This window comes from Podarcis pityusensis, assembly GCF_964106645.2.
Source record: "Podarcis pityusensis genome assembly, chromosome: 8".
NCBI lineage: Eukaryota > Metazoa > Chordata > Lepidosauria > Squamata > Lacertidae > Podarcis > Podarcis pityusensis.
The window spans coordinates 16,029,822-16,056,400 of NC_138033.1; the positions used below are offsets into that span (position 1 = coordinate 16,029,822).

The 26,579-nt window shown below is 46.2% G+C and overlaps 1 protein-coding gene across 1 annotated transcript; it reads right to left on the bottom strand.

Annotated features, from left to right (window-relative positions):
* Positions 1 to 638: 638 nt before the first annotated feature.
* Positions 639 to 24,235, bottom strand: LOC308484357 (uncharacterized protein). The gene is made up of 6 exons (XM_081019251.1): positions 23,425 to 24,235; positions 21,308 to 21,460; positions 19,688 to 19,816; positions 10,236 to 10,388; positions 7,910 to 8,038; positions 639 to 1,161 (listed from the first exon to the last, which is right to left on the bottom strand). The coding sequence occupies exons 1-6, from the start codon at positions 23,600 to 23,602 to the stop codon at positions 1,067 to 1,069; spliced, it is 837 nt and encodes a 278-aa protein (XP_080875377.1). The 5' UTR covers positions 23,603 to 24,235; the 3' UTR covers positions 639 to 1,066.
* Positions 24,236 to 26,579: the final 2,344 nt, after the last annotated feature.

Below are 26,579 nucleotides of genomic sequence, written 5' to 3' on the forward strand. Positions count from 1 at the left end.
ATATACAGCCACCCCCCTTTTTTTGCAAACACATTTCCCTGAACATAAGGCATTTTTTGGTATGTTATTTTCACACTTTCCCCTAAGGTATCCATTTTTAAAAATTATTATTATTATTGGATTGGAGAACTGCATTGCAGCAGTTGGAAAAGTGAGAATTTTGAAGGAGGTTGTATTTCTGGTTACATATTGTTGTAGGGTTTGTTAATTATGGGTTTCCACAATAAAATGGGAACCAACTGAATCCACCCATCCATGTTTTTTTGTTGCATTTATATCTCATCTTTTCCTTCAAGGAGCTTAAGGTCGTACACATGGTTCTCCCCCTCCTCAAGTAATCCCCACAAAAATCCTGCAAGGTAGGTTAGACTAAAAGGCAGAGACTGGCCCAAGGTGACCCAGAGAGCTTCATGGCCACGTGGGGATTTGAACCCTGGTTTCCCAGGTCCTAATTCAACACTTATTGAAGGTGTGAAGGCACCACAGCCCTTAGGAGTTGGCTCCTATGGGTAGATAGACTGCATGGGAACTGGCAAAGTGGTTGCACTAGTGACGTGGTGTTTGCATGTTAATTGTGAATTTCAAAATAACACACCATTGAAAATTGAAACTGCACATACATGAACCATACAATAAACCACATGCCTGAGAATTATATTTATAAAATATAATGCAATCTAAACATTAGAAATATGTGTCCATATGAGTTCTGCCAAGAGAAATATATTGATTGATTTTAACAAAGAGGAGTTCAGGCGGGAGAGGGCTATTTCACTGAAGAGGAAAAATATCTCCCCAAGTAATGCTCTTTCCAGGATTACTGAGCAGCACTGAGACACAAAGGGATTACTCAGCAGTGTCCAAAGTGTCGTAGGCAAAAAGAAGTTTTTCTGATGGATTGCCATGTCAAAATGAGTCCAGGCAGAGGAGATCTCAAAGGAGATGAAGATTGTGACCTGCCCTGCTTGAGGTCACTTCACAGCCTCACGTGTCCATGGAGCAAATAGGTCTGGGGGTTTAGAGTCCACTTTCTTCGGAGAGCGATGGAGCTCGCAGGCCTTGGCTTCTAGGCTGTCTCATCCGGCTTTTGCGTATCTTCAACACGGCCTGAGCTTGCAACCTCCCAGAGTGAAAACTTGTGGACCAAACCATTGTAAACAGCTGGAAGAGAAAGCAGCAAAAAGAAATTGGAAATTGTTTCTTTTGCTTTCTTTTATTACATAAAGAACAAAAAAACCAGCATTACTATAAAACCCAACCTCCTATGTAGTGGTCGAATTACATCAGAACTTACTTCTCCTTAAGTTGCCGTATTCCAGTTAACGTGGCAGCTCCCATTACCACATGCAAACACAGCAACCGAAATATTTTATAACGTGGAGGAGGTCTCACATTCTCCTCTTTTGCGCTGTGTATAATAATGTATTTCCGTTAGAAATTGTGAGGAACACTCAGGGCACTTCCAAATGAACTGTGTATTGAGCATAAGGAAGTAAGAAAAGGTGTGCTGGATCAGTCCAGAGGCCCATGTAGCCCACCATCCTGTTCTGAGAGTGGCCAACCAAAGGCCTAGGAGAAACCATCAAGCACAAGAGCACACTCCCCACTTGATATTCCCAGCAACTGGAGGTAGGACATTCATCGAGATTTGTTTTCAGGGAGATCAGGTGATGTTGGCTACTGAGTTAGCATTTATGCTGATTTGTTTGCAGGGAGCTGAGATGATGTTTATGCTGCATTTTGCCCATCAATTTTCTTATCACCAAAAGTCTGGTCTTTGGGAGAAGCTGGTTTGTTGCAAAAGACGACCAGACCAGCTTTTACTGAACTTGTTAGTATGTGATTGAATCCCATCCTAAAATAGCAACCGCTTGGAAACATCAGCAGAAGCTGTTCTTCACGTGTAGCAGGGGTGCCATCTGGGGGAAGGGCAGGGGAGCTGAGGCCGCCCCCGAAAAAAATTCAAGGAGGTGACCGGGCCCCCTCAATATTCTTCAGCAACCTTGTGCATGCCATGTGTGCAGGCAGTGCTGTGTGTTCATGTCCCTTGTGCACGACATGTCAGCACGTTGCACGGCAAGTGTGAGTGCACCGCATGCATGCATGGCATGAGCACATCACATGGCACTGGCCCCCGCAATCGCCAGGGCAGCAGCCAGAGGTAGATGCAAAAATGAGACAGCAGTCATTGGCAGATGATACAACTCAGATGGCAGAAAGTGAGGAGGAATTAAAGAACCTCTGAATGAAGGTGAAAGAGGAGAGTGCAAAATATGGTCTGAAGCTCAACATCAAAAAAACTAAGATCATGGCCACTGCTCCCATCACCTCCTGGCAAATAGAGAGGGAAGAAATGGAGGCAGTGTGAGATTTTACTTTCTTGGGCTCCATGATCACTGCAGATGGTGACAGCAGTCACAAAATTAAAAGACACCTGCTTCTTGGGAGAAAAGTGATGACAAACCTAGACAGCATCTTAAAAAGCAGAGACATCGCCTTGCCAACAAAGGTCCATATAGTTAAAGCTATGGTTTTCCCCGTAGTGATGTATGGTGAGAGCTGGACCATAAAGAAGGCTGATTGCCAAAGAATTGATGCTTTTGAATTATGGTGCTGGAGGAGACTCTTGAGAGCCCCACAGACTGCAAGAAGATCAAGCCTATCCATTCTGAAGGAAATCAGCCCTGAGTGCTCACTGGAAAGACAGATCCTGAAGCTGAGGCTCCAATACTTTGGCCACCTCATGAGAAGAGAAGACTCCCTGGAAAAGACCCTGATGCTGGGAAAGACTGAGGGTACAAGGAGAAGGGGACGACAGAGGATGAGATGGTTGGACAGTGTTCTCGAAGCTACAAACATGAGTTTGCCCAAACTGCGGGAGGCAATGGAAGACAGGAGTGCCTGGCGTGCTCTGGTCCATGGGGTCACGAAGAGTCGGACACGACTAAACGACTAAACAACAACAAGGGAACCACATAGCAGACCAATAAGCCTGCAAGATTGGCAGCAATCCATTAGGAAAATCTCCTGCTCAAGCCCCACTAAAATAAAGATGATCTGCACAAGTACATTTCACCATTTCAGAACACTTATGCCCAAGGAAAGAGCCCCCTGTGAGTTATAAATAGGTACAGTGTCAAAGGTATACAATGGGCTCCTTGTTATGTTCAAGGCCACATTCACACCATCTATTTAAAGCAGTATCATACCATTGTAAATAGGCATGGCTTCTCCCAAAGGATTCATAGAATCATAGAGTTGGAAGAGACCACAAGGGCCATCGAGTCCAACCCCCTGCCAAGCAGGAAACACCATCAGAGCACTCCTGACATATGGTTGTCAAGCCTCTGCTTAAAGACCTCCAAAGAAGGAGACTCCACCACACTCCTTGGCAGCAAATTCCACTGTCGAACAGCTCTTACTGTCAGGAAGTTCTTCCTAATGTTTAGGTGGAATCTTCTTTCTTGTAGTTTGGATCCATTGCTCCGTGTCCGCTTCTCTGGAGCAGCAGAAAACAACCTTTCTCTCTCCTCTATGTGACATCCTTTTATATATTTGAACATGGCTATCATATCACCCCTTAACCTCCTCTTCTCCAGGCTAAACATGCCCAGATCCCTTAGCTGTTCCTCATAAGGCATCGTCTCCAGGCCTTTGACCATTTTGGTTGCCCTCCTCTGGACATGTTCCAGTTTGTCAGTGTCCTTCTTGAACTGTGGTGCCCAGAACTGGACACAGTACTCCAGGTGAGGTCTGACCAGAGCAGAATACAGTGGCACTATTACTTCCCTTGATCTAGATGCTATACTCCTATTGATGCAGCCCAGAATTGCATTGGCTTTTTTAGCTGCCGCGTCACACTGTTGGCTCATGTCAAGTTTGTGGTCAACCAAGACTCCTAGATCCTTTTCACATGTACTGCTCTCAAGCCAGGTGTCACCCATTTTGTATTTGTGCCTCTCATTTTTTTTGCCCAAGTGCAATACTTTACATTTCTCCCTGTTAAAGTTCATCTTGTTTGTTTTGGCCCAGTTCTCTAATCTGTCAAGGTTGTTTTGAAGTGTGATCCTGTCCTCTGGGGTGTTAGCCACCCCTCCCAGTTTGGTGTCATCTGCAAATTTGATCAGGATGCCCTTGAGTCCATCATCCAAGTCATTGATAAAGATGTTGAATAAGACCGGGCCCAAGACAGAACCCTGTGGCACCCCACTAGTCACTCTTCTCCAGGATGAAGAGGAACCATTGATGAGCACCCTTTGGGTTCGGTCAGTCAGCCAGTTACAAATCCACTGAGTGGTAGCATAATCAAGACCGCATTTTACCAGCTTCTTTACAAGAATATCATGGGGCACCTTGTCAAATGCCTTGCTGAAATCAAGGTAGGCTACATCCACTGCGTTCCCTTCATCTACCAGGCTTGTAATTCTGTCAAAAAACGAGATCAGGTTAGTCTGACATGACGTATTTTTCAGAAATCCATGCTGACTATTGGTATCACAGCATTCCTTTCTAGGTGCTCACAGACTGTTTGCTTAATGATCTGCTCCAGAATCTTCCCTGGTATTGATGTCAGACTGACTGGGCGGTAATTATTTGGGTCCTCTCTTTTCCCCTTTTTGAAAATAGGGACAACATTTGCCCTCCTCCAGTCTGCCGGGACTTCGCCTGTTCTCCAGGAATTCTCAAAGATGACTGCCAGTGGTTCTGAGATCACAACTGCCAGTTCTTTTAATACTCTTGGATGCAGTTCGTCTGGCCCTGGAGACTTGAATACATCTAGACTAGCCAAGTATTCTTGTACTATCTCCTTAGTTATTCTGGGCTGTGTTTCCTCTGCTGAATCATTTGCTCCAAATTCTTCAGGTCGGGCATTGTTTTCTTTATCGGAGAAGACTGAGGCAAAGAAGGCATTGAGGAGTTCAGCCCTTTCTGTGTCCCCTGTTTGCATTTCACCATCTTCTCCTCTGAGTGACCCCACTGTTTCTTTGTTCTTCCTTTTGCTACGAACATACCCATAAAAGCCTTTTTTGTTGCTTTTAACCTCTCTAGCAAGCCTGAGTTCATTCTGTGCTTTAGCTTTTCTGACTTTGTGTCTACACGTGCTGGCTATTTGTTTGAATTCCTCTTTGGTGGTTTCCCCCCTTTTCCATTTTTTGTACACATCCTTTTTTAATCTTAACTCAGTTAAAAGTTCTTTAGATAGCCACCCTGGCTTCTTTAGGCACCTTCCATGTTTCCGTCTCATTGGTATTGCCTGAAGTTGTGCTTTTACTATCTCCCTCTTAACAAACTCCCAGCCATCATGAACTCCCTTTCCTTTTAGTATTACTGTCCATGGGATCTCACCCAGCACTTCCCTAAGTTTTATGAAGTCGGCTTTCTTAAAGTCAAGAAATTGAGTCCTAGTATGCTTGGCTGCTCCTTTCCGCTGTATAGTAAACTTCAGAAGAGCATGATCACTCGCGCCTAATGATCCTTCCACTTCTACCCCACTAACCAGGTCATCAACATTGGTTAGGACCAGATCTAAAATGGCTGTTCCTCTTGTTGCTTCTCCCACTTTCTGGACAATGAAGTTGTCTGCAAGGCCAGTGAGGAATCTGTTTGACCTTATGCTCTTGGCTGAGTTTGACACCCAACAAATATCCGGGTAATTGAAGTCCCCCATTACTACTATCTCCCTTCCTTTTGCATGCTTGGCCATCTGTTCCAGGAAGGCATCATCTATGTCCTCCGTTTGGCTTGGGGATCTATAGTAAACTCCCACAATGAGGTCTCTGTTATTCTTCTCTCCCTTAATTTTGACCCAAATGCTCTCACTTTGGCTTTGAGGTTCTAAATCTTGGATCTCTTCACAGGTATACACATCCCTGACATATAACGCCACTCCTCCTCCTTTCTTGTCTGGTCTGTTTCTCTGAAATAGATTGTATCCCTCCATTATTACATTCCAATCGTGGGACTGATCCCACCAGGTTTCAGTGATGCCTATTATGTCATATTTAGTTTGCTGTACCAAGAGCTCAAGCTCATCTTGTTTATTTCCCATGCTTTGCGCATTAGTGTACAGACATTGAAGTCCATTAATCATTCCCCCGTGTCTCTTATTTAAGGATTTTTTCCTCCCACCACTAGGTCTGTGTGCTGTTTGCTCCCTTTGGTCTATGACATTTGGATGATCATCTTCATCAATTGATAGACTCCTACCTTCAGGAGCACTGTCTCCCTCCCCCACATTAGTCAGTTTAAAGCCCTCCTGATGAGGTTTCTGAGATTTTTGGCAAAAACATTCCTCCCAACTGTTGTGAGGTGCAGCCCATCGCTTGCCAGAAGTCCATCTTCAAGAAACTGCAGTCCGTGATCTAAGAATCCAAACCGTTCCTGTTTACACCATTTGCGAAGCCAGCTGTTCACTTCCACTATTTTTCCCTCTCTCCCTGGGCCATGTCGTTCAACTGGGAGGACAGATGAGATGACAATTTGTGCATTTAATTGTTTCAATTTCCTGCCCAGAGCCTCATAGTCTCTTTTGATCTTCTGGAGGCTATTGCTTGCAGTGTCATTGGTTCCCACATGAACCAAGAGGAAGGGGCATTTGTCAGTGGGTTTTATGATTCCTTGCAGTCATTCAGTTACATCTTGGATCTTAGCCCTGGGGAGACAGCACACTTCCCGAGACATCTTGTCAGGCCCACAGATCACTGCTTCTGTTCCCCTCAGTAGGGAATCCCCTATCACCACTACACACCTCCTCTTAGGTTTGGTCAGGGTTCTTCCGTGAGCTGTCCGTTCCAAGGTCGCCTGCACATTCCCTGAGGACTGACTTTGCTGCTCATCTTCATATACCTGATCGACTGTAATGAGGGAGAGATCCTCAAATGGAGTCTGCTCTTCGTCTTCCATGCTAGGGGAGAGGACCTCAAAGCGATTGTGTATTTCTAAACAATCAGAGTGAACCCTGGGCCTCCTACTTCTTTGAGTCACGTTTCTCCATATATCTGGCTCCTGTGTTGGTGAACTAGCCTCCTTCTCAGGGGAGTCCCCTGTCTCCTCCTTGGTGGAGACAGTGTGCTCTGTTGCTTCCAAGAAGAGCTCCAGCTCTCTAATTCTTTGGAGCGTAGCTACATGTTCCTCCAGTTGCTGGACTTTGTCTTCTAAGAGGGCAATCAACATGCAATTGCTGCAGGTAAAGCTGCCTGCAACCTTTGGCAAGATGGCAAACATTGCGCAGGAACTGCAGGCGACTGCAGCTGTCCCCCCCCCTCCATCTTGAGAACGTGTCGTTGGGGGTGGCTACAGCAGTCCTCCATCATAAAAAGCGTGAAGACAGGACAAATAACTCCCCCCCAAAAAAACCTAGGTCTCCCCCAACAAATGTTTGAGACTAGCTCCCCTAAAGCTAAAAGATGGATCAAACTGCACGCGCCACTGCCCTGCAAGCTCTGATAAGCTCCTCCCACAGCTAATCACCTGCCTCAACAGAAACCCTGCCCCCTCTGACCTTTGCACAGGGAGAGCAGCTAATCAGCCACAAAGAAACACACACACAAGATTCTGGGAGCTTGTTAAGGGTGCTGAGAGCTGCTAGGAGACCCTCTATTCCCCTCCCAGAGCTACAGCTCCCAGAGTAGTTAAACAATCAATCCTTCTTCATGGGGAACGCTGAAACTAGAAGCACAGGAAAGAGAAGGCATAGATAAAGCAAAAAGTCAAAATCTTAGACTTCTCAACCACCACAGTGAGCAACACAGTTTCCTACAAGGAAAGGAATATAATTGATGGTGAGGTCTATGATTTATATTGTGATTTTATTCTGTGAACTGCCCTGAGACCTCCGGGTATAGTGCAGTATATAAATTTGAAGAAGGAGAAGAAGATGATGAAGAAGAAGCCCCCCACTGATACTTACCTGCCAAGAAGGAAAAAGCAGAGGTGAAACAGCTTAAGTAAAAAGCAAATTTCCCAGAAGGATGTGCGGAGTCTGACTTCCGATCAACTTGGACCCCAAATACCACCACAGCAATTAGCGAACAGATTGCTACAAAACACAAAGGAGATACTTAGAATTCCATTTTGATAAGTGATGGAGAAATCTGTTGTTTGACTCCAGCTCCCATAATCCTTGACTGTGGGCCATGCTGGCTAGAGCTGGTGGGGGCTGAAGTCCAACAAAATCTGGAGAGCCACAGGTTCACCACCTCTGGCCTCTGCATGATATTATTAGAAACCTGAAAGAGGGGGAATTCTTAAACTCTAATGCATGGTCCCTAAGTAGTTTTGAGGCAGAGTGTGCATGAATAATAATAATAATAATAATAATAATAATAATAATAATTTATTATTTGTACCCCACCCATCTGGCTGGGTTTCCCCAGCCACTCTGGGCGGCTTCCAACAAAGATGAAAAATACACTAAAAGTGCTTGTATTAATGGAAGGGGCAGAAAATACCCAAATGTGTTATGTTTGGGGATTTTTTTTTGCAAAAAATGTTTGCTCATGAATTTTCATGATTAAAAAAACAGCAACACAAGCTGATACAGAAATGGGGTGAACTGAAAGATTGGAAAAATGTGAATCTGACAGACAGGACCTTCTTACTGATGGCCCCTTGGCTCAAATTCAGCCTCTCAGGGGGCTAATTTCACCTTTCCGCTGCCAACATTTAAAAAATTATCAAAACTGTTCTGTTTAAGATGTGCTTTATATTATACATGACCCTTAGAATGCTGCTTTTTCAAAAAGGTAAGGCTGCAATTCAACCCTTTGCTGCAACTGGGGTGAGGTGGAGGTTGGATGGGACATAGGTCTCCCCACCCCTGCCAGCCCAACAGAGCTCTGCTGGCCTCTATCCATGGAGTGATGCTGACATCACGCCTCTGGCACTGAATTTCCAGATCTACACAATAAAATCTAACCTGGGCAGCCTGGCAAAAGCCCTCAGTGAGATTATGCTGTGTTCTGGTCTGATGACAGGACCAATGTGGGATGGGGTGTGTGGATTTCTGGATCACGGATAGCTCCAAGTGAGCAACTTAATCCAACAAACCCAACAAAGGCGCAAAGCTACACCTGCAGCAACTGCAAGCTGTCTTCCTCGTTGGAAGAGAAGGTACAGCACCTTGAGGTCCACCTATTCACATTTCAAGCTACTGGCCAAGATGTGGAATTTCTCAACACAGCAGAGTCAACTGTCCTGGAACAGTGGCACAGGCAAGCTGCCCCCAGGGAGGAGGAAGATTCCCCATTGCAGGTGATGAAGCCCTGGAGGAAAGTGGCACATGGAAGCAGGACTGCCAGGAGCCATGCTGTGTCACTGGAGCTGCAAAATTGGTTCCATGCTGTCACGTCGGACCAATTCTGGGCCAAAGGGGCAAGGACAGCAGTTGCAGACCTCAGAATACACTGAGGTGGTTGTGGAAGCCATAGTGCACAGAACTATTCCTGCCACTCCCCAGAGGAGGAAGAGACGTTTCACTGCTCTTCCCTAAAAACAGCTGCATCTCCACTAGACTGGTGACTGCGAGTGGCCCCTGAGACCACATAACGCCGTTCCTGAAAGACCTACGTTGGCTCCCAGTACATTTCTGAGCACAATTCAAACTGTTGGTGCTGACCTTGAAAGCCCTAAACGGCCTTGGTCCTGTATACCTGAAGGAGCGTCTCCACCCCCATTGTTTTGCCTGGACACCGAGGTCCAGCTCCAAGGCCTTCTGGTGGTTCCCTCACTGCAAGTTTACAGGGAACCAGGCAGAGCACCTTCTTGGTAGTGGCGCCCACCCTGTGGAATGCCCTCCAACCAGATGTCAAGGAAATAAACAACTATATGACTTTTAAAAGGCATCTGAAGGAAGCCCTGTTTAGGGAAGTTTTTAATGTTTGGTGTTTTTAATATTCTGTTGGGAGCTGCCCAGAGTGGCTGGGGAAACTCAGCCAGATATTTATACCCCGTCCATCTGGCTGGGTTTCCCCAGCCACTCTGGGTGGCTCCCAGGAGAATATTAAAAACACGATAATAAATTTAATTTAATAAATTGTTATTAAAGTAATATTATTATGTGGTACAATTTTGGCCACATCCACACCTTGCATTTGTTATACTGTATCAATCCCTCTTCCCAGGGAACTCTGGGAATTGCAGCTCCTTGAGGGGAACAGGGAGGCTCCTTTCAACTCACAGTGCCTGTCACAAATTACAGCTTTGTCATATGTATATTTATGCACTTTCCATGATACCTGCAATGAAGCTGAAGATGGAAATAAGCAGAGGCCTGCTAAGAAAAGGAGAGGAGCAGCGAACAATCCACTCCCATGGCATTGATAATGCCAAAGCTACGAAGGACATAATGAGAGCAAGTATCATGAAGATCCGGGTGATATTCAGGGATACTATAAAGAGAGAGAGATAAAAAGGAGAGATATTGTGAAAACGGAGGCTAATTCTGAGCCTTTTCTTCCCCCTTGCAAGAGCCTGGTCACAGCCACATCAGTTTGTACTCATGGGAAAATTGGTCAGATCTATCATTTGGCCTTTACACTCGCTTGTTCCTTTGGTGCTACTTCAAACAGAACAAATTCAGTGACTTCACATGGAATATACAATTGATTTTCAGTTGAAAAGTATGGGTTACATCCCAGTGCTGACCCTACTAAGAGCAGACCCATTGAAACGGATTCATCTTTGTAAGAACCCATCTACACTATACATTTAAACTACCGTGACACCATTTTAAACTGTCATGGCTTCCCACAGAGCATCCTGGGAAGTGTAGTTCATTTAGGATGGTGAAAGTTGTTAGGAGACCCCGATTCTCCCACAGAGCTATAAATGGCAGTGTGCTTTAACCAATGGTCCCTCTTCCCAGGGAACACTCAGAAGTTACCGTGCCCATTGTATAATGTGCAATAGAATAACTTGTGTACCTTTCTTATTTGGAGACGCGTATGATTCAAATGTATGCACTCCTATTTCAAGTTCTAGATGGTTTGCCAGGTACAGACAGAAATGACTGGGTAACTGCATTCTATTCCTGGTAAATTCCAGATTGGACTACTGCAATGCACTCTATGTGGGGCTCCCCTTGAAGATGGCTCAGAGGCTGCAACTTGTGCCAAATGTCATCTGGGATGCCTGCGAGGACCCATATTACACCTATCCTGAAGCATCTGCACTGGCATCCCATTTGCTTCTGAGCCCAATTCAAGGTGCTTACATCAATGCAGGGGCAGCCAATATCTTGCCCTCCAGATGTTGTTAGAATCCAGATCCTATTCATCTCTGACTGTTGGCCTGCTATGCTGTTTGGGGCTGATGGGAAATCGAGTTCAGTTCAATGACATGGCTGCTCCAACATTAATGCAGAAAGGGTAAACAACTTGGGCCCCAGATTGCATTTGAGTTTTAAAAGTAGGAACGAGCTGCTCAGGACCAGAGTATTTGTACATGCATTGGCAAAGTCCCATGAAATCCAAGAGTTGTGCCCCCAACATCCTTTGGGACATTGCAAGGGATGCTGGGAGGACAGACCATATACTGCAGCTAATTAGAGTAGCAAAACATTTGAGGACAGACCTCTAGAGCAAGTGTGGGGAACCGTCATACCTCCAGAAGTTGCTTAACTCCCACCATCCCTAGTCATTGGCCATGCTTGTTGGGGCTGTTCCCCACACCTGATCAAGACCTTTATTTTGCAAAGGAAAATGCTGTCTCCATTCTCTCTCATACTTTCAAATGCATGCTCAAATGACGCAGGTCTACTTTCATATGTTAATAAAACAACAGTTTTGGTTTTCGTTGCACCTTATATATTGGGGCAGGGTTTGAAATGTCAAGCCCAGGGGCAAAATATGGCCCTTCAACCCTTTCCATCTGGCCTTCAGATTCTCTTCACAGGTCAGCATCCTGCTGGGTCCTGGTTTGCATTTTTCTTGGATATCCCACCCCCACCCCCAGCTGCAATTTGTCATTGAACACGGATAACACCTTTTTGCATGCCTGGATGGAGGTCAGAGAGGGATGTGCAGGTGTCTGTAGAAGCTAGGCTCTTGCACAAAGATAACATGGTGCCCCACCCACTTTTGCCTCTGGCCCCACCCACATGTGCCACCCCCCAAGGTTGCTGAAAAGGTTGAGCTAACAACAGTTCCCTAACCCCACCATATACCATACCATCACGAGTTCCTGTGGGTTGGCATCCATATTTGTCTGAGCAGAGGAGCCAGAGTCCTATAACAAAATGGTCCACATCTGCAATATACGAAGTCCAGGTGGGAGATGCATGGGCAATGACAAGTTGCAGAAAATTAATCATGGAAAAGAGAATGCTGGTGCTTCTGTAGAAAGGACCCGAGGCCACGAATGGCATCTCCACAATTTCCTTCCAAGCTAATCTTCCTTTTGCCTCAACTGCAGCCTTAGACAGATAGAGGGGAGCTGGCAAGGGAGGTCTGGAACAGGAGGGACACACTCCACCCCACCACGGGGATAGCAGCACCCAGTTCTTGCCAAGGGTGGTAGTTTTATACACCTCCCTCCACTCTGGCCTCCAACTGCCATGGAACTTCCATTCTGCTTCTGGAACAGAGCAGTATGGAATGGTTCTCAAGAAGTTATGACTGAACCACCTTTGAGATGCCAGGTCATTGCTAAGTAACATGGGAGGCTGCCTTAGGCATGTTTAACCCAATGCTCTGCAATGTCTACATGGACTGCAATCCAGCAGATGTCTTGGACTACAATTCCAATCAGCCCCAGCCAGCTTGGAAGTTGTAGTCTGGAACACCTAGAACAGGGGGTGGAGATTCTGTGAATCCCCCACGTCAGGTGGAAGGACACCGAGTTATACTTGGTCAATTGGCTGTTTACGGTTCCCTTAAGTCAGCCTTTCTCAACCTGTGGGTCCCCAGATGTTGTTGAACTACGACTCCCATCACCCCTAGCTAGCAAGGCCAGAGCTCAGGGATGATGGGAGTTATAGTCCAACAACATCTGGGGACCCACAGGTTGAGAACCGCTGCCTTAAGTGGAGCTGAGACAGTCTCGACACAGATGCACACTCTTCCCTTCCCTTGTCCTAAGAGAAAGCCTCCTGTAGGCTTATCTAAAGCAGTCCTGCCAGGGTGTTCCATGGAATGCTGTCAATGAATCAGCTGAATCACCAGTACTTGTGTGGAGCTGGAATTCAATCACCAAAGGTTCAATGGGCAATAAGGATGCAGGTCTGGTCTGTGCATAATGCTAAGCCATCTTTCACCAACTTGGCCCCTTTCACCAACAGGGCTCTTTGCTCAACCCTTAGGCCAGGTGTGGGAGAACCTTTGGTTCTCCAGGTGTTTCTGAACTACAACTCCCATCATCCCTGGCCATTAGGCATGCTTACTGGGGCTGGTGGGAATTGTAGTTTAGGTTTCCTCTTAGGTCAAGGAAAGAGAGGAGAGTGTGTCTCTGGGAAGAGCGGTTGGGCTCCACATAAGGGAACCGTGAAGAGCTCATTCACCATGACTGAATACAACTCAGTGTCCTTCCAACTGAAGCAGTGGAGGGAGAACTTGAGAGAAGAAGAGGGTGATAGTTACATAGCTTACCCTCAAAGCTCATCAAGACCCAGGCTAGGTGCACACGGTTACTTATCTGCAAACCGAAGATCAAAAGGGAACGATAACAAGAGGCGTACATCCTGTGCTGTGCTTACAAAGTACCCTGCTGCTGTTAACAAAGTATCCTTAAAATACAGCTTTTTCTGTGGGTAGCAGCTACCTGCCTCTTGCTTTTTTGGGGGGGGGCACTCAGGGGAGTGAGGGGCTAAACCAGCCCTCCAGCTATTCTTGGACTCCAACTCCCATCAGCCACTGCAAGAATGGCCATCGGTCAGAGATGACAGGAGCTGTGGTCCCACCATATCTGGAAGGCCCCAGATTCTGCTTCCCTCCACTAAACAGCTGAAGAGGAACTGTGAGGGAAAAACTGTTTTATTTGGGGTTGATTTGGATGCGGAATTATTTAAGTACCATTACCTCCACAACCGATTTGGTTTTCTTGTTGGTACTGTACTTGTTTTGGGGGGTTTTTTGGGGGGGGCAGATTTTATATTGTTTTTTGGGGGGGTATATATTGTATTATGCTTTGTTATGTGATTCACTCACTTTGTAAATATTATTTCCCCATACTTCTGTGAATTTCAAGAATCCCCCAGGCATGCTTCAAACTTCCTCATATTCCTCAGTCGCCCCATTTTGGCTACAAATGTACAGCCCTCTTCACCCGAGTTTGATATTAGAAGGAGAGATGTTTTTATCTACCTGCCTAAAGGTACTCCTGACCCTTAGGTCTAGTCGCGGACAACTCTGGGGTTGCATCACTCATCATGCTCTGTAGGCTGAGGGAGCCAGTGTTTGTTCGCAGACAGCTTCCGGGTCATGTGGCCAGCATGACTAAGCCGTTTCTGGCAAACCAGAGCAGTGCACGGAAACGCTGTTTACCTTCCCGCTAGAGCGGTACCTATTTGTCTACTTGCACTTTGACATGCTTTCAAACTGCTAGGTGGGCAGGAGCAGGGACCAAGCAACGGGAACTCACCTTGTCACGGGGATTCAAACCGCCGACCTTCCGATTGGCTAGCCCTAGGCTCTGTGGTTTAGACCACAGCACCACCCGCGGTCCTATCTATCTAGTTATTTATAAATATAAATATACCCTTCACACACACACCATCACACAGACAAAACAGAGAGGATCCCAGTGGCATAACAAGAAACCATCCTGGTCAGTAAAGGGATATTTAATAGCAATAGATGGGGTGGGAGGTACATGTCTATCCATTGAAGTACAGTCAGCAGAAACCTACTGAGTGAATGGATGTTGAACATAGGGGACGAGAGTCCAGGTAACAAAAGGAATATTTCATTGATCAAGAAGAGTGCTCCTGAAGTAAAATGTTCTCCAGTGTTGCTGAGTAGCACAAAGCAAAGAAGGGAGATTTTCAGTAGTTCCCAAAGTGTTCAGAAAATCAAAGAGTCCCCCCAGCTGGATGGCAGAGGACATCTCAAAGAAGCTGGTGCAGATGGTGAACTGCCCTGCAAGGATGAGGCTCCTCCACTGAGCATGCGCACACGATGAGATGAATTTGGACATTAAGAACCTGGTTCGTTCAGAGCAGAGAAGGCCGCACTGCATTATGTCTTTCTGGAAGCAGCACAGGTGTTTCGATATCCGGGCCAACGTGAGTGGTTGACGTTCCTGTCCCCCACACTGAGAACTTGTAGCACAAGAAGTTGTAAATACCTGGGAGAGAAGTGGTGGAAAGAGGCTTAAAATTGTGAGGAGCACTTCGCAGGTGTTTAGCACCAGCAGACAGTGGCTGCCTCCATTGTGAGATGAAGGGGCACCACTCTGGCAGCCAACTAGCCATGATGGCATTGCGCTGCCTCCGCTGTCACAGGCAGCCATGCATCTGAATAGCCATGCAGGAAACCACAGGAGGGGAAAGGGCTCTTGTGCTCAAATCCTGCTTGCGGGTTTCCTGCAGGCCTCTGGTTGGCCCCTGTGGGAACAGGATGCTGAACTAGATGAAATGAAATGAAATGCTTTATTGTCACTTGTACAACTTGTATACAGTGAGATTACACGAGCACCCCCCACTCAGCTCTCTTAGTCTTAATTCCCCTTACTGACGCACACCCACCAAACCCGAAACAAGCCCTGTTGTTATCTTTTCATTCAGCAGCCTAACAGCCCACGGACAGAAGCTGTTCTTTACCCTGTTGGGGCGACTAATCATGCTTCTATATCTTCTGCCTGAGGGCAGGAGATCAAGAAAGTGCCGGCCAGGGTGTGAATCATCCCTGAGAATTTTCCTCACTCTCCTGAGGCAACGTTCTTCCTCAATGTCATCCAGTGGATTTACGGGACAGCCCATAATATCTTGTGCTGTATTCACCACCCTCTGTAGGCACTTCCTATCAGTTGATGTCAAACCAGCATAGCACACCGTGATGCAGTATGAAAGGACACTTTCTATTATGGACCAGTTGAAGGAGATCATCAAATGTTGATTGACATTGTTCTTTCGCAATACTCTGAGGAGATGGAGCCTCTGTTGGGCTTTCTTAACCACCTGGGTTGTATTGATTTTCCAAGTAAGGTCTTCACTGAGATAAACTCCTAGGAATTTAAAGGAAGAGACTCTCTCCACACAGCCCTCCCTGATGTACAGCAGGGCTAGTTTTCCATTGGCCTCACCCAGCAGGTTCTTATGTTAACTTGAGGTGCCTGGAGAGCGGCAGACCTCAGACAGATGGGAACCTCAGCATAGCTGCATATTACATATTAAGCCTGGGGCGGGCAAACCTTTTCAGACAGAGGGCCACAGTCCTTTCTGAGCAACATGCCGGTGGTGGGCTGGATCAGAGGCAAAAGAGGCGGAGCAACTACAGTCAAACCTCGGTTTTTCAATGTCTCGTCTGTTTTGGAAGCCGAATGCTGAAAACCGTGAAGTGAATGCTTCTGTTTTCGAATGCACCTCAGAAGTCGAATGGCTTTCTCAATTTCCCCCATTGAACTTGCTGACAGCCCTTTGATCCTTGGTTTTCAAATGTTTTGGAAGTCGAACTTCCGGACTTCCGGAATGGATTATGTTCACAAAGTGAGGTTCTACTGTACAGTGGTACCTCAGGTTAAGAACTTAATTTGTTTTGGAGGTCCGCTCTTAACCTGAAACTGTTCTTAACCTGAGGTACCACTTTAGCTAATGGGGCCTCCCGCTGCTGCTGCCCTGCCGCCGCTGCGTGATTTCTGTTCTCATCATAGTTGTCAACTTTCAGATTTGAAAATAAGGGATCAGCAGCCTCACCTGTCCCAGGGACAGTCTACAGGCTATCTAACAATCCGGGATAGCAGCAGGAAGCAGCGGGAAACGGCACTGGAATAAGGGAATTTCCCACACAAAAAAGGGAATGTTGACAGCTATGGTTCTCATCCTGAAGCAAAGTTCTTAACCCGAGGTACTATTTCTGGGTTAGCGGAGTCTGTAACCTGAAGCATCTGTAACCTGAAGCGTCTGTAACCTGAGGTACCACTGTAATGTAAATTTTACCTTTGTAAAGGAGGCAGGTTCCACACACACTCAAATACCCCTCTCTGTCCTGCACTGAGGCAAGCAAGAGGCATTCTCAAGGCCAATTCAGGGACACCTTCCAACCAGGCAAAAACCCTTGAAAGGAGAAGCAGGGGCTGTGAAGGGTATAGCCTTGGGAGAGGGGATGTGTTTGAGAAGGAGGAGATGTAGCCCCAGTGCCAATGAGAGATGCCTGGGGCCCACATTTGGCCCCTGAACCTGACATTCCCCATTCCTCTCTTTCTTTCATCCTCTGACGAAAAGGAGGTGTGTATTGCCAGCCTAGTGAAGGGCATCTTTCTCTAAATACGCATTTGACCTCACCCGCGGTTTCCTATAGGTGTTATATGATCTCTCAAGCACGCACACAAATGTGGCAGTACAGTGGTACCTCGGGTTAAGAACTTAATTCATTCCGGAGGTCTGTTCTTAACCTGAAACTGTTCTTAACCTGAGGTATCACTTTAGCTAATGGGGCCTCCTGCTGCCACTGCGCCGCCACTGCGCGATTTCTGTTCTCATCCTGAAGCAAAGTTCTTAACCCGAGGTACTATTTCTGGGTTACCAGAGCCTGTAACCTGAAGCATCTGTAACCAGAGGTACCACAGTACTGTCATGAGCTCTGTGGTGGTGTCTTGGAGAGAGTGGTCAGATCAGGAGGAGTGTTGAGAGGAGCTTGGATGTGAGAACCATACAACCCTGAGAAAGGTCCCAGCGGGGTTTGGAAGGCAATGCCTGTGAAACTGTTTCAGTGGCAGAGGAGAAGGTCTGCAGGCAGGGAAGCAAGGATGTGGCTCCTGGAGAAGGGCTGCCTCACCCGCGGTTGCCCATAAATCACCCCCGAGTTCGAAAGAAGGAGGGGGTGGGGGCACTGCGCGGAAACCCCTTGTGCAAGCTCTGGAGCTCCTGGACGCCGCTTTCAAGAGCGAAACTAGCTGCTTAAGATAAAAAAAAATTTGGAGAAGTAAATGCACATGTTTCGAGCGAGGTCAGGAGTGTATTATCTGCTAAATAAATCTACCACTGAGAAGATAGAGTGATGGGACAGAATGAACAGAGGACTGCATCAAAGAATCACAGCCATGTCGGTATGTTGAATGGAACGGAAAGGAGGGGGGGACTTTCTTCTTTTTCAATATGATTTACCTAACAACACCCCCCCTTAGAAGAACCATCACAATGACTGATAGCAAGTGAGACTGAAAAATAAACTGTGTGGAAATAAAAAATACTAATAAAAAGGTTTTACTCTGTGAAAGATCTGGAAAGAAGGGAGGCTTTCTTGTGGCGTAGTTACAAAAGCGACCCGCCATTAAGAGGCAGACCTTGTTGCAAGATTTGCAGTCTTGGGGGGGGGGGGTGAGCCACTGTTCTGTTATCAGGTTTGGATCGTAAATTTGAAAGGGCAATAACCCTTCTGGAAAGACTGATTTATGGTGCAACTGGTCTGGGAAAATTAAGGAGCGGACGCCTAGATTGTATTTCATCGGAACTGACTAAAATGGCAACTGCCGCTTGAACAGGACTTTTGGATTCTTGGATCTATGTGAGATGAATTATGGGAGAGCATTACAAAGTTCACACAGAAATATAAACAAGGCTGTTTCTTTCAACTCGCTTGTGGAGACAACTCGAAGGTTATTAAGAAGAAAAAGGATAACGACAAGGAGATGAGAAGATGGGACTGTGAACATCAAAGCAGCAGAAATATAAGATGATTGGACTCCTACCGAACTCGAAGCATGGGTACACCCCACAAAAAAAAAAAAATGGTTTAATATTTGGACTTTGTGATATGTATTGATATCATTTGGAATAATTAATATGATATGATTGGTTTGGTAAATGGAAATTTAATAAAAATTATTTACAAAAAAAAAAAAAGAGAAAGGTCCCAGCGGGGTTTGGAAGGCAATGCCTGTGAAACAGTTTCAGTGGCAGAGGAGAAGGTCTGCAGGCAGAGAAGCAAGGATGTGGCTCCTAGAGAAGGGCCAAGTCGGTTGTGAGGGAAAGATTGCACCCCTGTGTTATATCAGACACTCTTTTTTGGGGCTCCTCCTGCTACAGAGCCACCCCGAGCACCATGCTAGCAGTGAGCCTTTCTCCTCCTCAGAGGTGCCTGGTGACAAATTGGAGACTGTGTGGTACCCCCTCCATTGCATAGACCATGGAGATGCCAGTACCGATGTAAACAGACTGCCCAATCCATTAAAAAAGTGTGTATTGGATTGTCCCATCTCTGAACTCATAGAATAATAGTTCATAGTCCACCTTGTAAGTAAATGGGCTGAGCTCTTGAGAGCAGGTGGGCAACTAGGGACTCAGCTACATTAGTAAAGGAACAATGATTTGAATGTGCTATAAATATAATTTATACACGTTTTTCCATATATTTTTTAAACGATCTAATTTCTGACTTATTTATAGTGGGGGTGTTTCCTGTGTACCCTAGCAGCCTACAGAGCCGATTTGGCTCCCTTTCCTTTCTTTGGCCGCCAGAGAGTGACATACCAGGCAGGAGATTTCACAATATTAATGTTAGCCTTTTAGGAATAATGTTCACCCCTTCACACTCACCTGTCAAGAAACACAGGATGCAGATGCCACAGCTTAAGTAGAAAGCCCATTTCTTAGAAGGAGGCACAGTTGTTGATAACTGGTTGACTTTGATGTGAAACACCACCACAGCAACCAGCACAAAGATTCCTGTGGAATTAATTGATTGTTTGATTAATAGAGGTATTCCTGTCTCGTTAAATATCAAGGCACCTTTAAAACATAAAAGCACCATATATACATAGAGATTGTCGGGATCTCCGCTCGGCCAAGCTGATAAAGCTCATTTTCTTCCCCCGAGCCATTCGGAATCGCCTCCCGACGAATAACGACCTGAGCCTTTGATAAGGCCTCAGGCACATTCTTCATCCAGCAGAGTTTCCAGCACAGGTTGTAAGTAAAGCACAAAGCACTTGCAATTGAAGCTGCAACATGCTAGAGAATGTGTTCAGAAAGGACTCGTAACAGTGTCCTACATGCCAGGTAATGAAATTCCTGCTGATTTATTGTCCAAGGTTGTTCCAAGGGATCAACACTGTACCTATGTACAGAAACTGGGTTTGTACTGAGATTGTACTGACACGCTGCCCAGTGGTGTTCACAGAAACTAACAGAGATGGTCATTAAGGGGATGGACTAAACAAAAATCAAATTGCTGTAAAGGCCTTGCTGGCACAAAAACATATTCAAGAGACACCTGAAAGTCAAAAATGAGGATGCTTGCCAGATCTCTGCTAGAAGAGTGTTCCACAGCATGAGACTAGCGACACTAAATGACCGCCATCTAGCTGAATCCACTTGGACCTCCATAGCATGGGAGACAGCCTTGACTGAGTTGGGAAGTAAGGTCTCAAACCGTCTTTAAGGTATCCTGGAGCCCAGCTTTCAGCACAAGAACCAGGAAGCTGACCCCATACCATACCGCTGGTGTCTTAGCCAAAGTGTCAAATGCTACTGGCCAATGGCCATCTGCCCCAATCAGCAGTCCAGCCACTGCACTCTCCAGTTATAGCTATAGCTGGCATGCCAGATGAAGCTGGCAAAAGACACTCCCAGCCACAGGGGTCATTTGGGCCTCTAATGGCAGGTATGTATACAGGAGAGTACCCTCCAGCTCTGTACCTGCTTCCTTAGAGGGATGGAAACCATGTCAGAACAGGCGATGGGCCCATTTTGCAGACCCAGGAACCACCCACCCACAGGGTCTATTGACCCTCATCCAGTCCACCGCTGCAATACGGCACCAGTGCAGGGCTTGCACAACCTCTGCTGATTCAGAAATTGTGGAGAAATAGAGATGTGCACTCCAAAATGCCAAATTGCTGCTCCAAAAAGCTTCATATACTGCAGCCAAAATGGTGGCCTACAGGAACGTGTAGTCCACACCCTTCAACTGTCTCGTTTTGAGCAGGACATCCTGGAATTACAGAAGCCATCCCAGCTTCTGATTGGATCCTGGAATATCCCCCTTTTTTTTCTGCCATCACGACAGAGTGACAGACCAAAAAATGGGGGGGGGGGTTCGTGCTCTCACACGAATCATTGGCTTGCACCAGAGCACCAGACCAGACCAAACTCCACGCAAAAAGCGATAGGATGCAAACAACGGCCACCTAAAATTTATTCAGTTCACAATAGTACCTGCAAGGAAGTTGAAGATGGAAGTAATCAGGGATTTGGGAGGAAAGCAATAGTTGCAGTGGATGATGTGGTCCCATTCCACTGCCCATAGCATAGCTGAGACAGATGCAAGTGTTGCTAGCACCATGAAGCTTCGCATGAGGTCCAGGTGCACTAAAAGAAAAAGAGGGAATTTAGTGAAAGTTATTCTTCTCTTCCATCATCCAAAGGTGGGGAGGAGTGGAGGTTTGGCTAACTGGATAGGTGGGGCAACAAAGATTTTATTCTATGGCTCTCTAGTTGTGAGGTGTGGTCGGCAATGGGTCTGAATCAATTCATAACGACACAGATTAAACAAATATATTTCCCACGGTTCCTGCCCCCCTCCCCCAAGAAAACCCTGTCGGAGCTTGTCATTATACAAAGCAGTTCCCTTTCCTACGAAATTTAGACCTGCAACACTCAAAACGAGGTGTGGTATTTGAAATAATGTGGTATAAAGGGAGAACCTGTGCATCTCCCATGCAAAAACATGTAGGACTTAGATGCACATCTCTCCACAGAGGTGGAGAGGGGGGCAAGGGGGCTGGCAAAGGATGAACCATAATCCACAGACTGCCAGTTTTAAGAGAGAGGGAGGATTTCTAACATTTGTAGTGCCTGAGATTTAAGGCAGGATATTCTCAGAGTGGTTTAACAATCAGTCACTCTTCTCAGGAAACTCCAGGAACTGCAAGTCTGGGAGGGGAAGAGGGAGTCTCCTAACAGCACTCAGCACCCATAATAACAAACCACAGCTCCCAGAATTATTCGGGGGAAGCCATGGCTTTTGAAAGTGGCACCACAGTGCTTCAAATGTACGGTGAATACGGCGTTGTGTCACGCCTGTGTCGTTTTCCGATAAGCGGCTAGGACCTTTGGGCAAGCTTTTTGCTGCTTTGGGTGAGACAGAGTCCTGGGCATCGTGGTAAGTGATGCAGCAACAAACAAGCATGAAGCCAAAACCAAGGCAACGGTATAAGATGGAGACATTAGTTGCACAGGCACGAACCAGCAGATGGCACTAGGCAGAGAAGTTAGAGGATGCAAGCTGGAAAACACAGCTAGTTATGTTTTACCTCTCCCAATACAGTGGCTTGGCTCTCTGTCAATCCTACATGATGTCAGAGTGGGGACTATGTCTGCTATAGTGTTCAGACACCCCCAAAAAGCAAAAAGCAGGGCACAGGTTAATGCTCAAGGAATCCAATCTAGACAGCCCAGCTCCTTCAACCACAGTGTTTGGGTGCATTCAGATGTGGGGAATATTGTATTAGTTTTCCCAATTATAACCCTAGCACCACCATTTCCTAACATTCTTTTCACATTGCAATACTGTGGCATTATGGAGCCATAACTTTTTGACCAATATACCTGCAGGTCATGCTAAATTTCTCTTGCACCAGTGGACATGGTTTGACACAGCAACAAATGTCACTGCACTCCCCCTTTAACAGCCAACCCCTTTTCCCAGCGAACTCTTGGACTAGTAACTTTCGTACACAGCAGCCAGTTGAAGAGGCAAAATATTTTGCTCTGGCCCTGCAGATTAGAGGTGAAGAACTGATAGCTCTTCAGAAGTTGTTGGGGCCTTCAGCTACCACCAGCCCCAACCAGCATGGCCAATGGTCAAGGATGATGGGAGCTATAGTCCAACAAAACCTGGAATGCTATCAGTTTTTCATCCCTGCTGTGGATAATTTGGCTACTTTGCAACAGAGTTCTTTCTTCTCTTTCTTCTTTCTAAAGGGTGCTTCAAATCACAATAAATCACCGTATTCTTCGCTCTATAAGACGCACCAGACCACAAGACGCACCTAGTTTTTGGAGGAGGAAAACAAGAAAAAATATATTCTGAATCTCAGAAGCCAGAACAGCAAGAGGGATCGCTGCGCAGTGAAAGCAGCAATCGCTCTTGCTGTTCTGGCTTCTGGGATAGTTGTGCAGCCTGCACTTGCTCCATAAGACGCACACACATTTCACCTTACTTTCCAGGAGGGAAAAAGTGAGTCTTATAGAGCAAAAAATATGGTATATTCTACATTCATATGTCAAACAAAACCACAATACTGATTTTTGTTTTGCCTCATCTACCATACCATCATGAGGTCTCAGGGGCTTGCATCCAAATTTTTCTGAGCAGATGGTCCAGAGGCCAGCATGATACTCGTCTACTTGAGAATCAGTCATCATCCAGCCATGAGATGCATGGACAATGAAGAACAGCACAATGTGGATGAAGGAAAGTGAAAAACCTATGGCCCTGTGCAGAGACATTGGGCCTAAATTAGGACAGGCTTTGCTTGTATTTCCCTTTAACCCAATCTTTGCCTTGCCCTAGAATTACACAGGAGGTGGGGGCAGGTAAAGTACAGTGCAAGAAGGGTCCTGGGATAATGTTTATTTCCCGTTACTGCTATCATTCTAAGACTCCAACTGCCATGGAACTTCCATGCTCTTGGTAAAACAGAACCTGGGCAGGTTCATATGAGCATATCTGCAATGCTTCACTCAAGTTAAGGCCAAAGAGAGGTTGGGGGGTGGAAACAAGGAACGGGCCTTTTCTGTGGTGGCTCTTCGATTGTGGAATGCTCTCCCCAAGGGAGGCTCGCCTGGTGCCATCATTACATGTCTTTAGACATCAGGCAAAAACATTCCTCTTTACCCAGGCCCATGGCTATTAAATAATCTATGTCCTGTAGAAGTGTGGGTATTACTATAATTTCACCATTATGCTGTCTGTCAATATGCTTTTTACTGTGTTTTTATCACTGAGGTCTTGTAATGTGTTTTGAATGTTGTACACCACCCTGAGATCTTTTGATAAAGGGTGGTATATAAATTGGACAAAGAAGGAGGAGGTAGGAACTGTAACTACTAGCCTGGGTGTAAGGGGGTATTATATAGGTAAAGGTAAAGGGACCCCTGACCATTAGGTGCAGTCGTGGCCGACTCTGGGGTTGCGGCACTCATCTCACTTTACTGGCTAAGGGAGCCAGCGTACAGCTTCCGGGTCATATGGCCAGCATGACTAAGCCGCTTCTGGTGAACCAGAGCAGCGCACGGAAACGCCGTTTACACTTCCCGCCGGAGCGGTGCCTATTTATCTTCTTGCACTTTGACGTGCTTTCGAACTGCTAGGTTGGCAGGAGCAAGGACCGAGCAATGGGAGCTCACCCCGTTGCGGGGATTCGAACCACCGATCTTCTGATCGGCAAGTTCTAGGCTCTGTGGTTTAACCCACAGCGCCACCCACGTCCTGTAGTTCATTTCATGCAGTGATAGAGAAACTTTCCCCTCCACCAGCAGACCAAAACTGTTTCTGACCTACCCATCCTGGGTTTAATTTAACAGTTGGGTGGATGACAAATTCCATCACTTGACGGCACAATGACCTTCTTCCAGCACACCTTCGCAGAGGGTTGCTCCAAGATCAGGAAGGTGGTGGCATTGAAACCCTTGCTGAAACAGAGCTTCCCCCCTCCATTTTAGAAGGAGTTTCCATGCAAACTCTTTTCTGATTCTGGAGCAAGGCAGACTCCTACTTGTGGGAAGGCTCAGGGTGGCAGGAGATGATACAATGTTTATTAATATCCTTCCTAACTTGCGCCAGCAAGTTCCTTTACTTAGCAGAGTGCATTGCCCCTTTACACAGCAGAAAACTAGTTGCAAACTCGCTTGTGTTTCTTAAGACAATACACAATTTAATCTGGCTTGTCTGGATTGAAATTGAAGGAAGGTGAAGACAGGTGACCCCACCTAGGCCTGAAGTCACCCCCCCCCCCAAAGCAGGCTCAAAGCTTTTCAAAATCATTTTCTCAGCAGCTAAGCATCTGCTCATTTGCTCTGCTGTTGCAAGGCAAAACCGTTACTTTTATCAGCACGAGAAGGCTTCAAAAGGCTAATGAATAGACTCTGTCATTGCCAAGAATACTCAGGCCTGAGAAACGAATCTTATCTCATTCTAGTTGCAACACATCTGAACAAGCTGAATGCAAGGCTTCTCACCCCCCTCCCCTTCCCTGGGAAGAGTCCAATAGTCCCACGACAGCTTTCTGTTCATGCTCAGAGGAACTCATGGGGCAGGACTCCTGAGGGAGGAGAAAGGGGGAGGGAACTAGAAAGGGGTATATATGCTTGTGCACATGACTGTGAACTTCATGCATGCTTTTTGTGCCTTATCACACTTGCTCCTTCTACTAGTTCATGGATGGTAGAAATAAAACCTTTTTCTCCAAAACTATTCCTTGAGTGTCTGTTGACTCCCACTTCCCTTTCCCAGGCGCAATATTTTTCCCACCCGAGGGCAAAGCCTCATAAGGCTACAAAATGTCTTCTAATATTTTCCTGGTAAGACCCCTTGAATCCATCCTAAAAGAATAAAGACACCACAGTCTTATTCATAAGCAATAAAAATAAAGTTTACTCACAATCAGGCAAAGCACAGTGTGATCCCTGAAGGCAGGCTTTAGGCTTAAAGTTACAAATGTATAAAAACAGGTTTACCCCATAAGGGAGATGACCTGGGGGACTGCTTGGCTGGCAGCCAGCAGTTCAATCCAGGAAGTTCGCAGGATGAAAGGAAGATGGAAAAGAGAGAGAGAGAGAGAGAGGCAGCATGCCTTGTCCTTTCACCAGGTCTGGAAAGGTCACGCCCACCCATTAGTCATATGCAAGGAAGGATGCTCCAGGCCAGGAAGAACAGGAAGTTTCAGCTGGCTGTACCAAACATTCCCTTGCATGTCCACTCTAGGAAAACAAGGAATGTTGTATTTGACTGCTCCCAGTGGAAAACATTCCACACCACTGCCCATGCGCTGATGGCTGGGGGGGAGTGCACCTTGTTCCAGCAAATGAGCAAGAGGCCCCACTTTAAGCTCCTTATTGCTCCTTTCAAGCCATGTGGGTACCTGCCCCCATACACATAATCACATTGGATGACAAATTCTGCCACCTGATGTTTTGCAGCCACATTGGGGAGCTTGGACCCTAAGGCCAGCATCAGCAAGGGCTCCCCGAAGTCTCCATAATGTTATATGTGCATTAATACCTGTGTTTAAGAGAGATGCAAAGGAGCTGAAACCTGCTGCAAAGTCTACAAAATTTGGATCTATGAACAGAATGACAGAGAATTCCTATGCATATTTAATTCAGGGAAGAAGAAGAAGAAGAAGAATGCAAGGAGTAAGTAACTTTAAACTTCCAAATCTTCGGTGGCGGTGTGGGGGGGCGAGAATAAATTCCAAATCATTCT

Bases quoted from the DNA above. Each gene is read 5' to 3' on its own strand.
- LOC308484357 (XM_081019251.1), bottom strand. From the start codon at position 23,602: ATGTCTCTGCACAGGGCCATAGGTTTTTCACTTTCCTTCATCCACATT. The intron at 10,389-19,687 runs GTGAGTGTGAAG...CTCTCTTTATAG, and splicing joins CATCCTGTGTTTCTTGACAG to TATCCCTGAATATCACCCGG. The intron at 1,162-7,909 runs GTAAGTATCAGT...TTTCTCTTCCAG, and splicing joins TGCTTTTTCCTTCTTGGCAG to CTGTTTACAATGGTTTGGTC.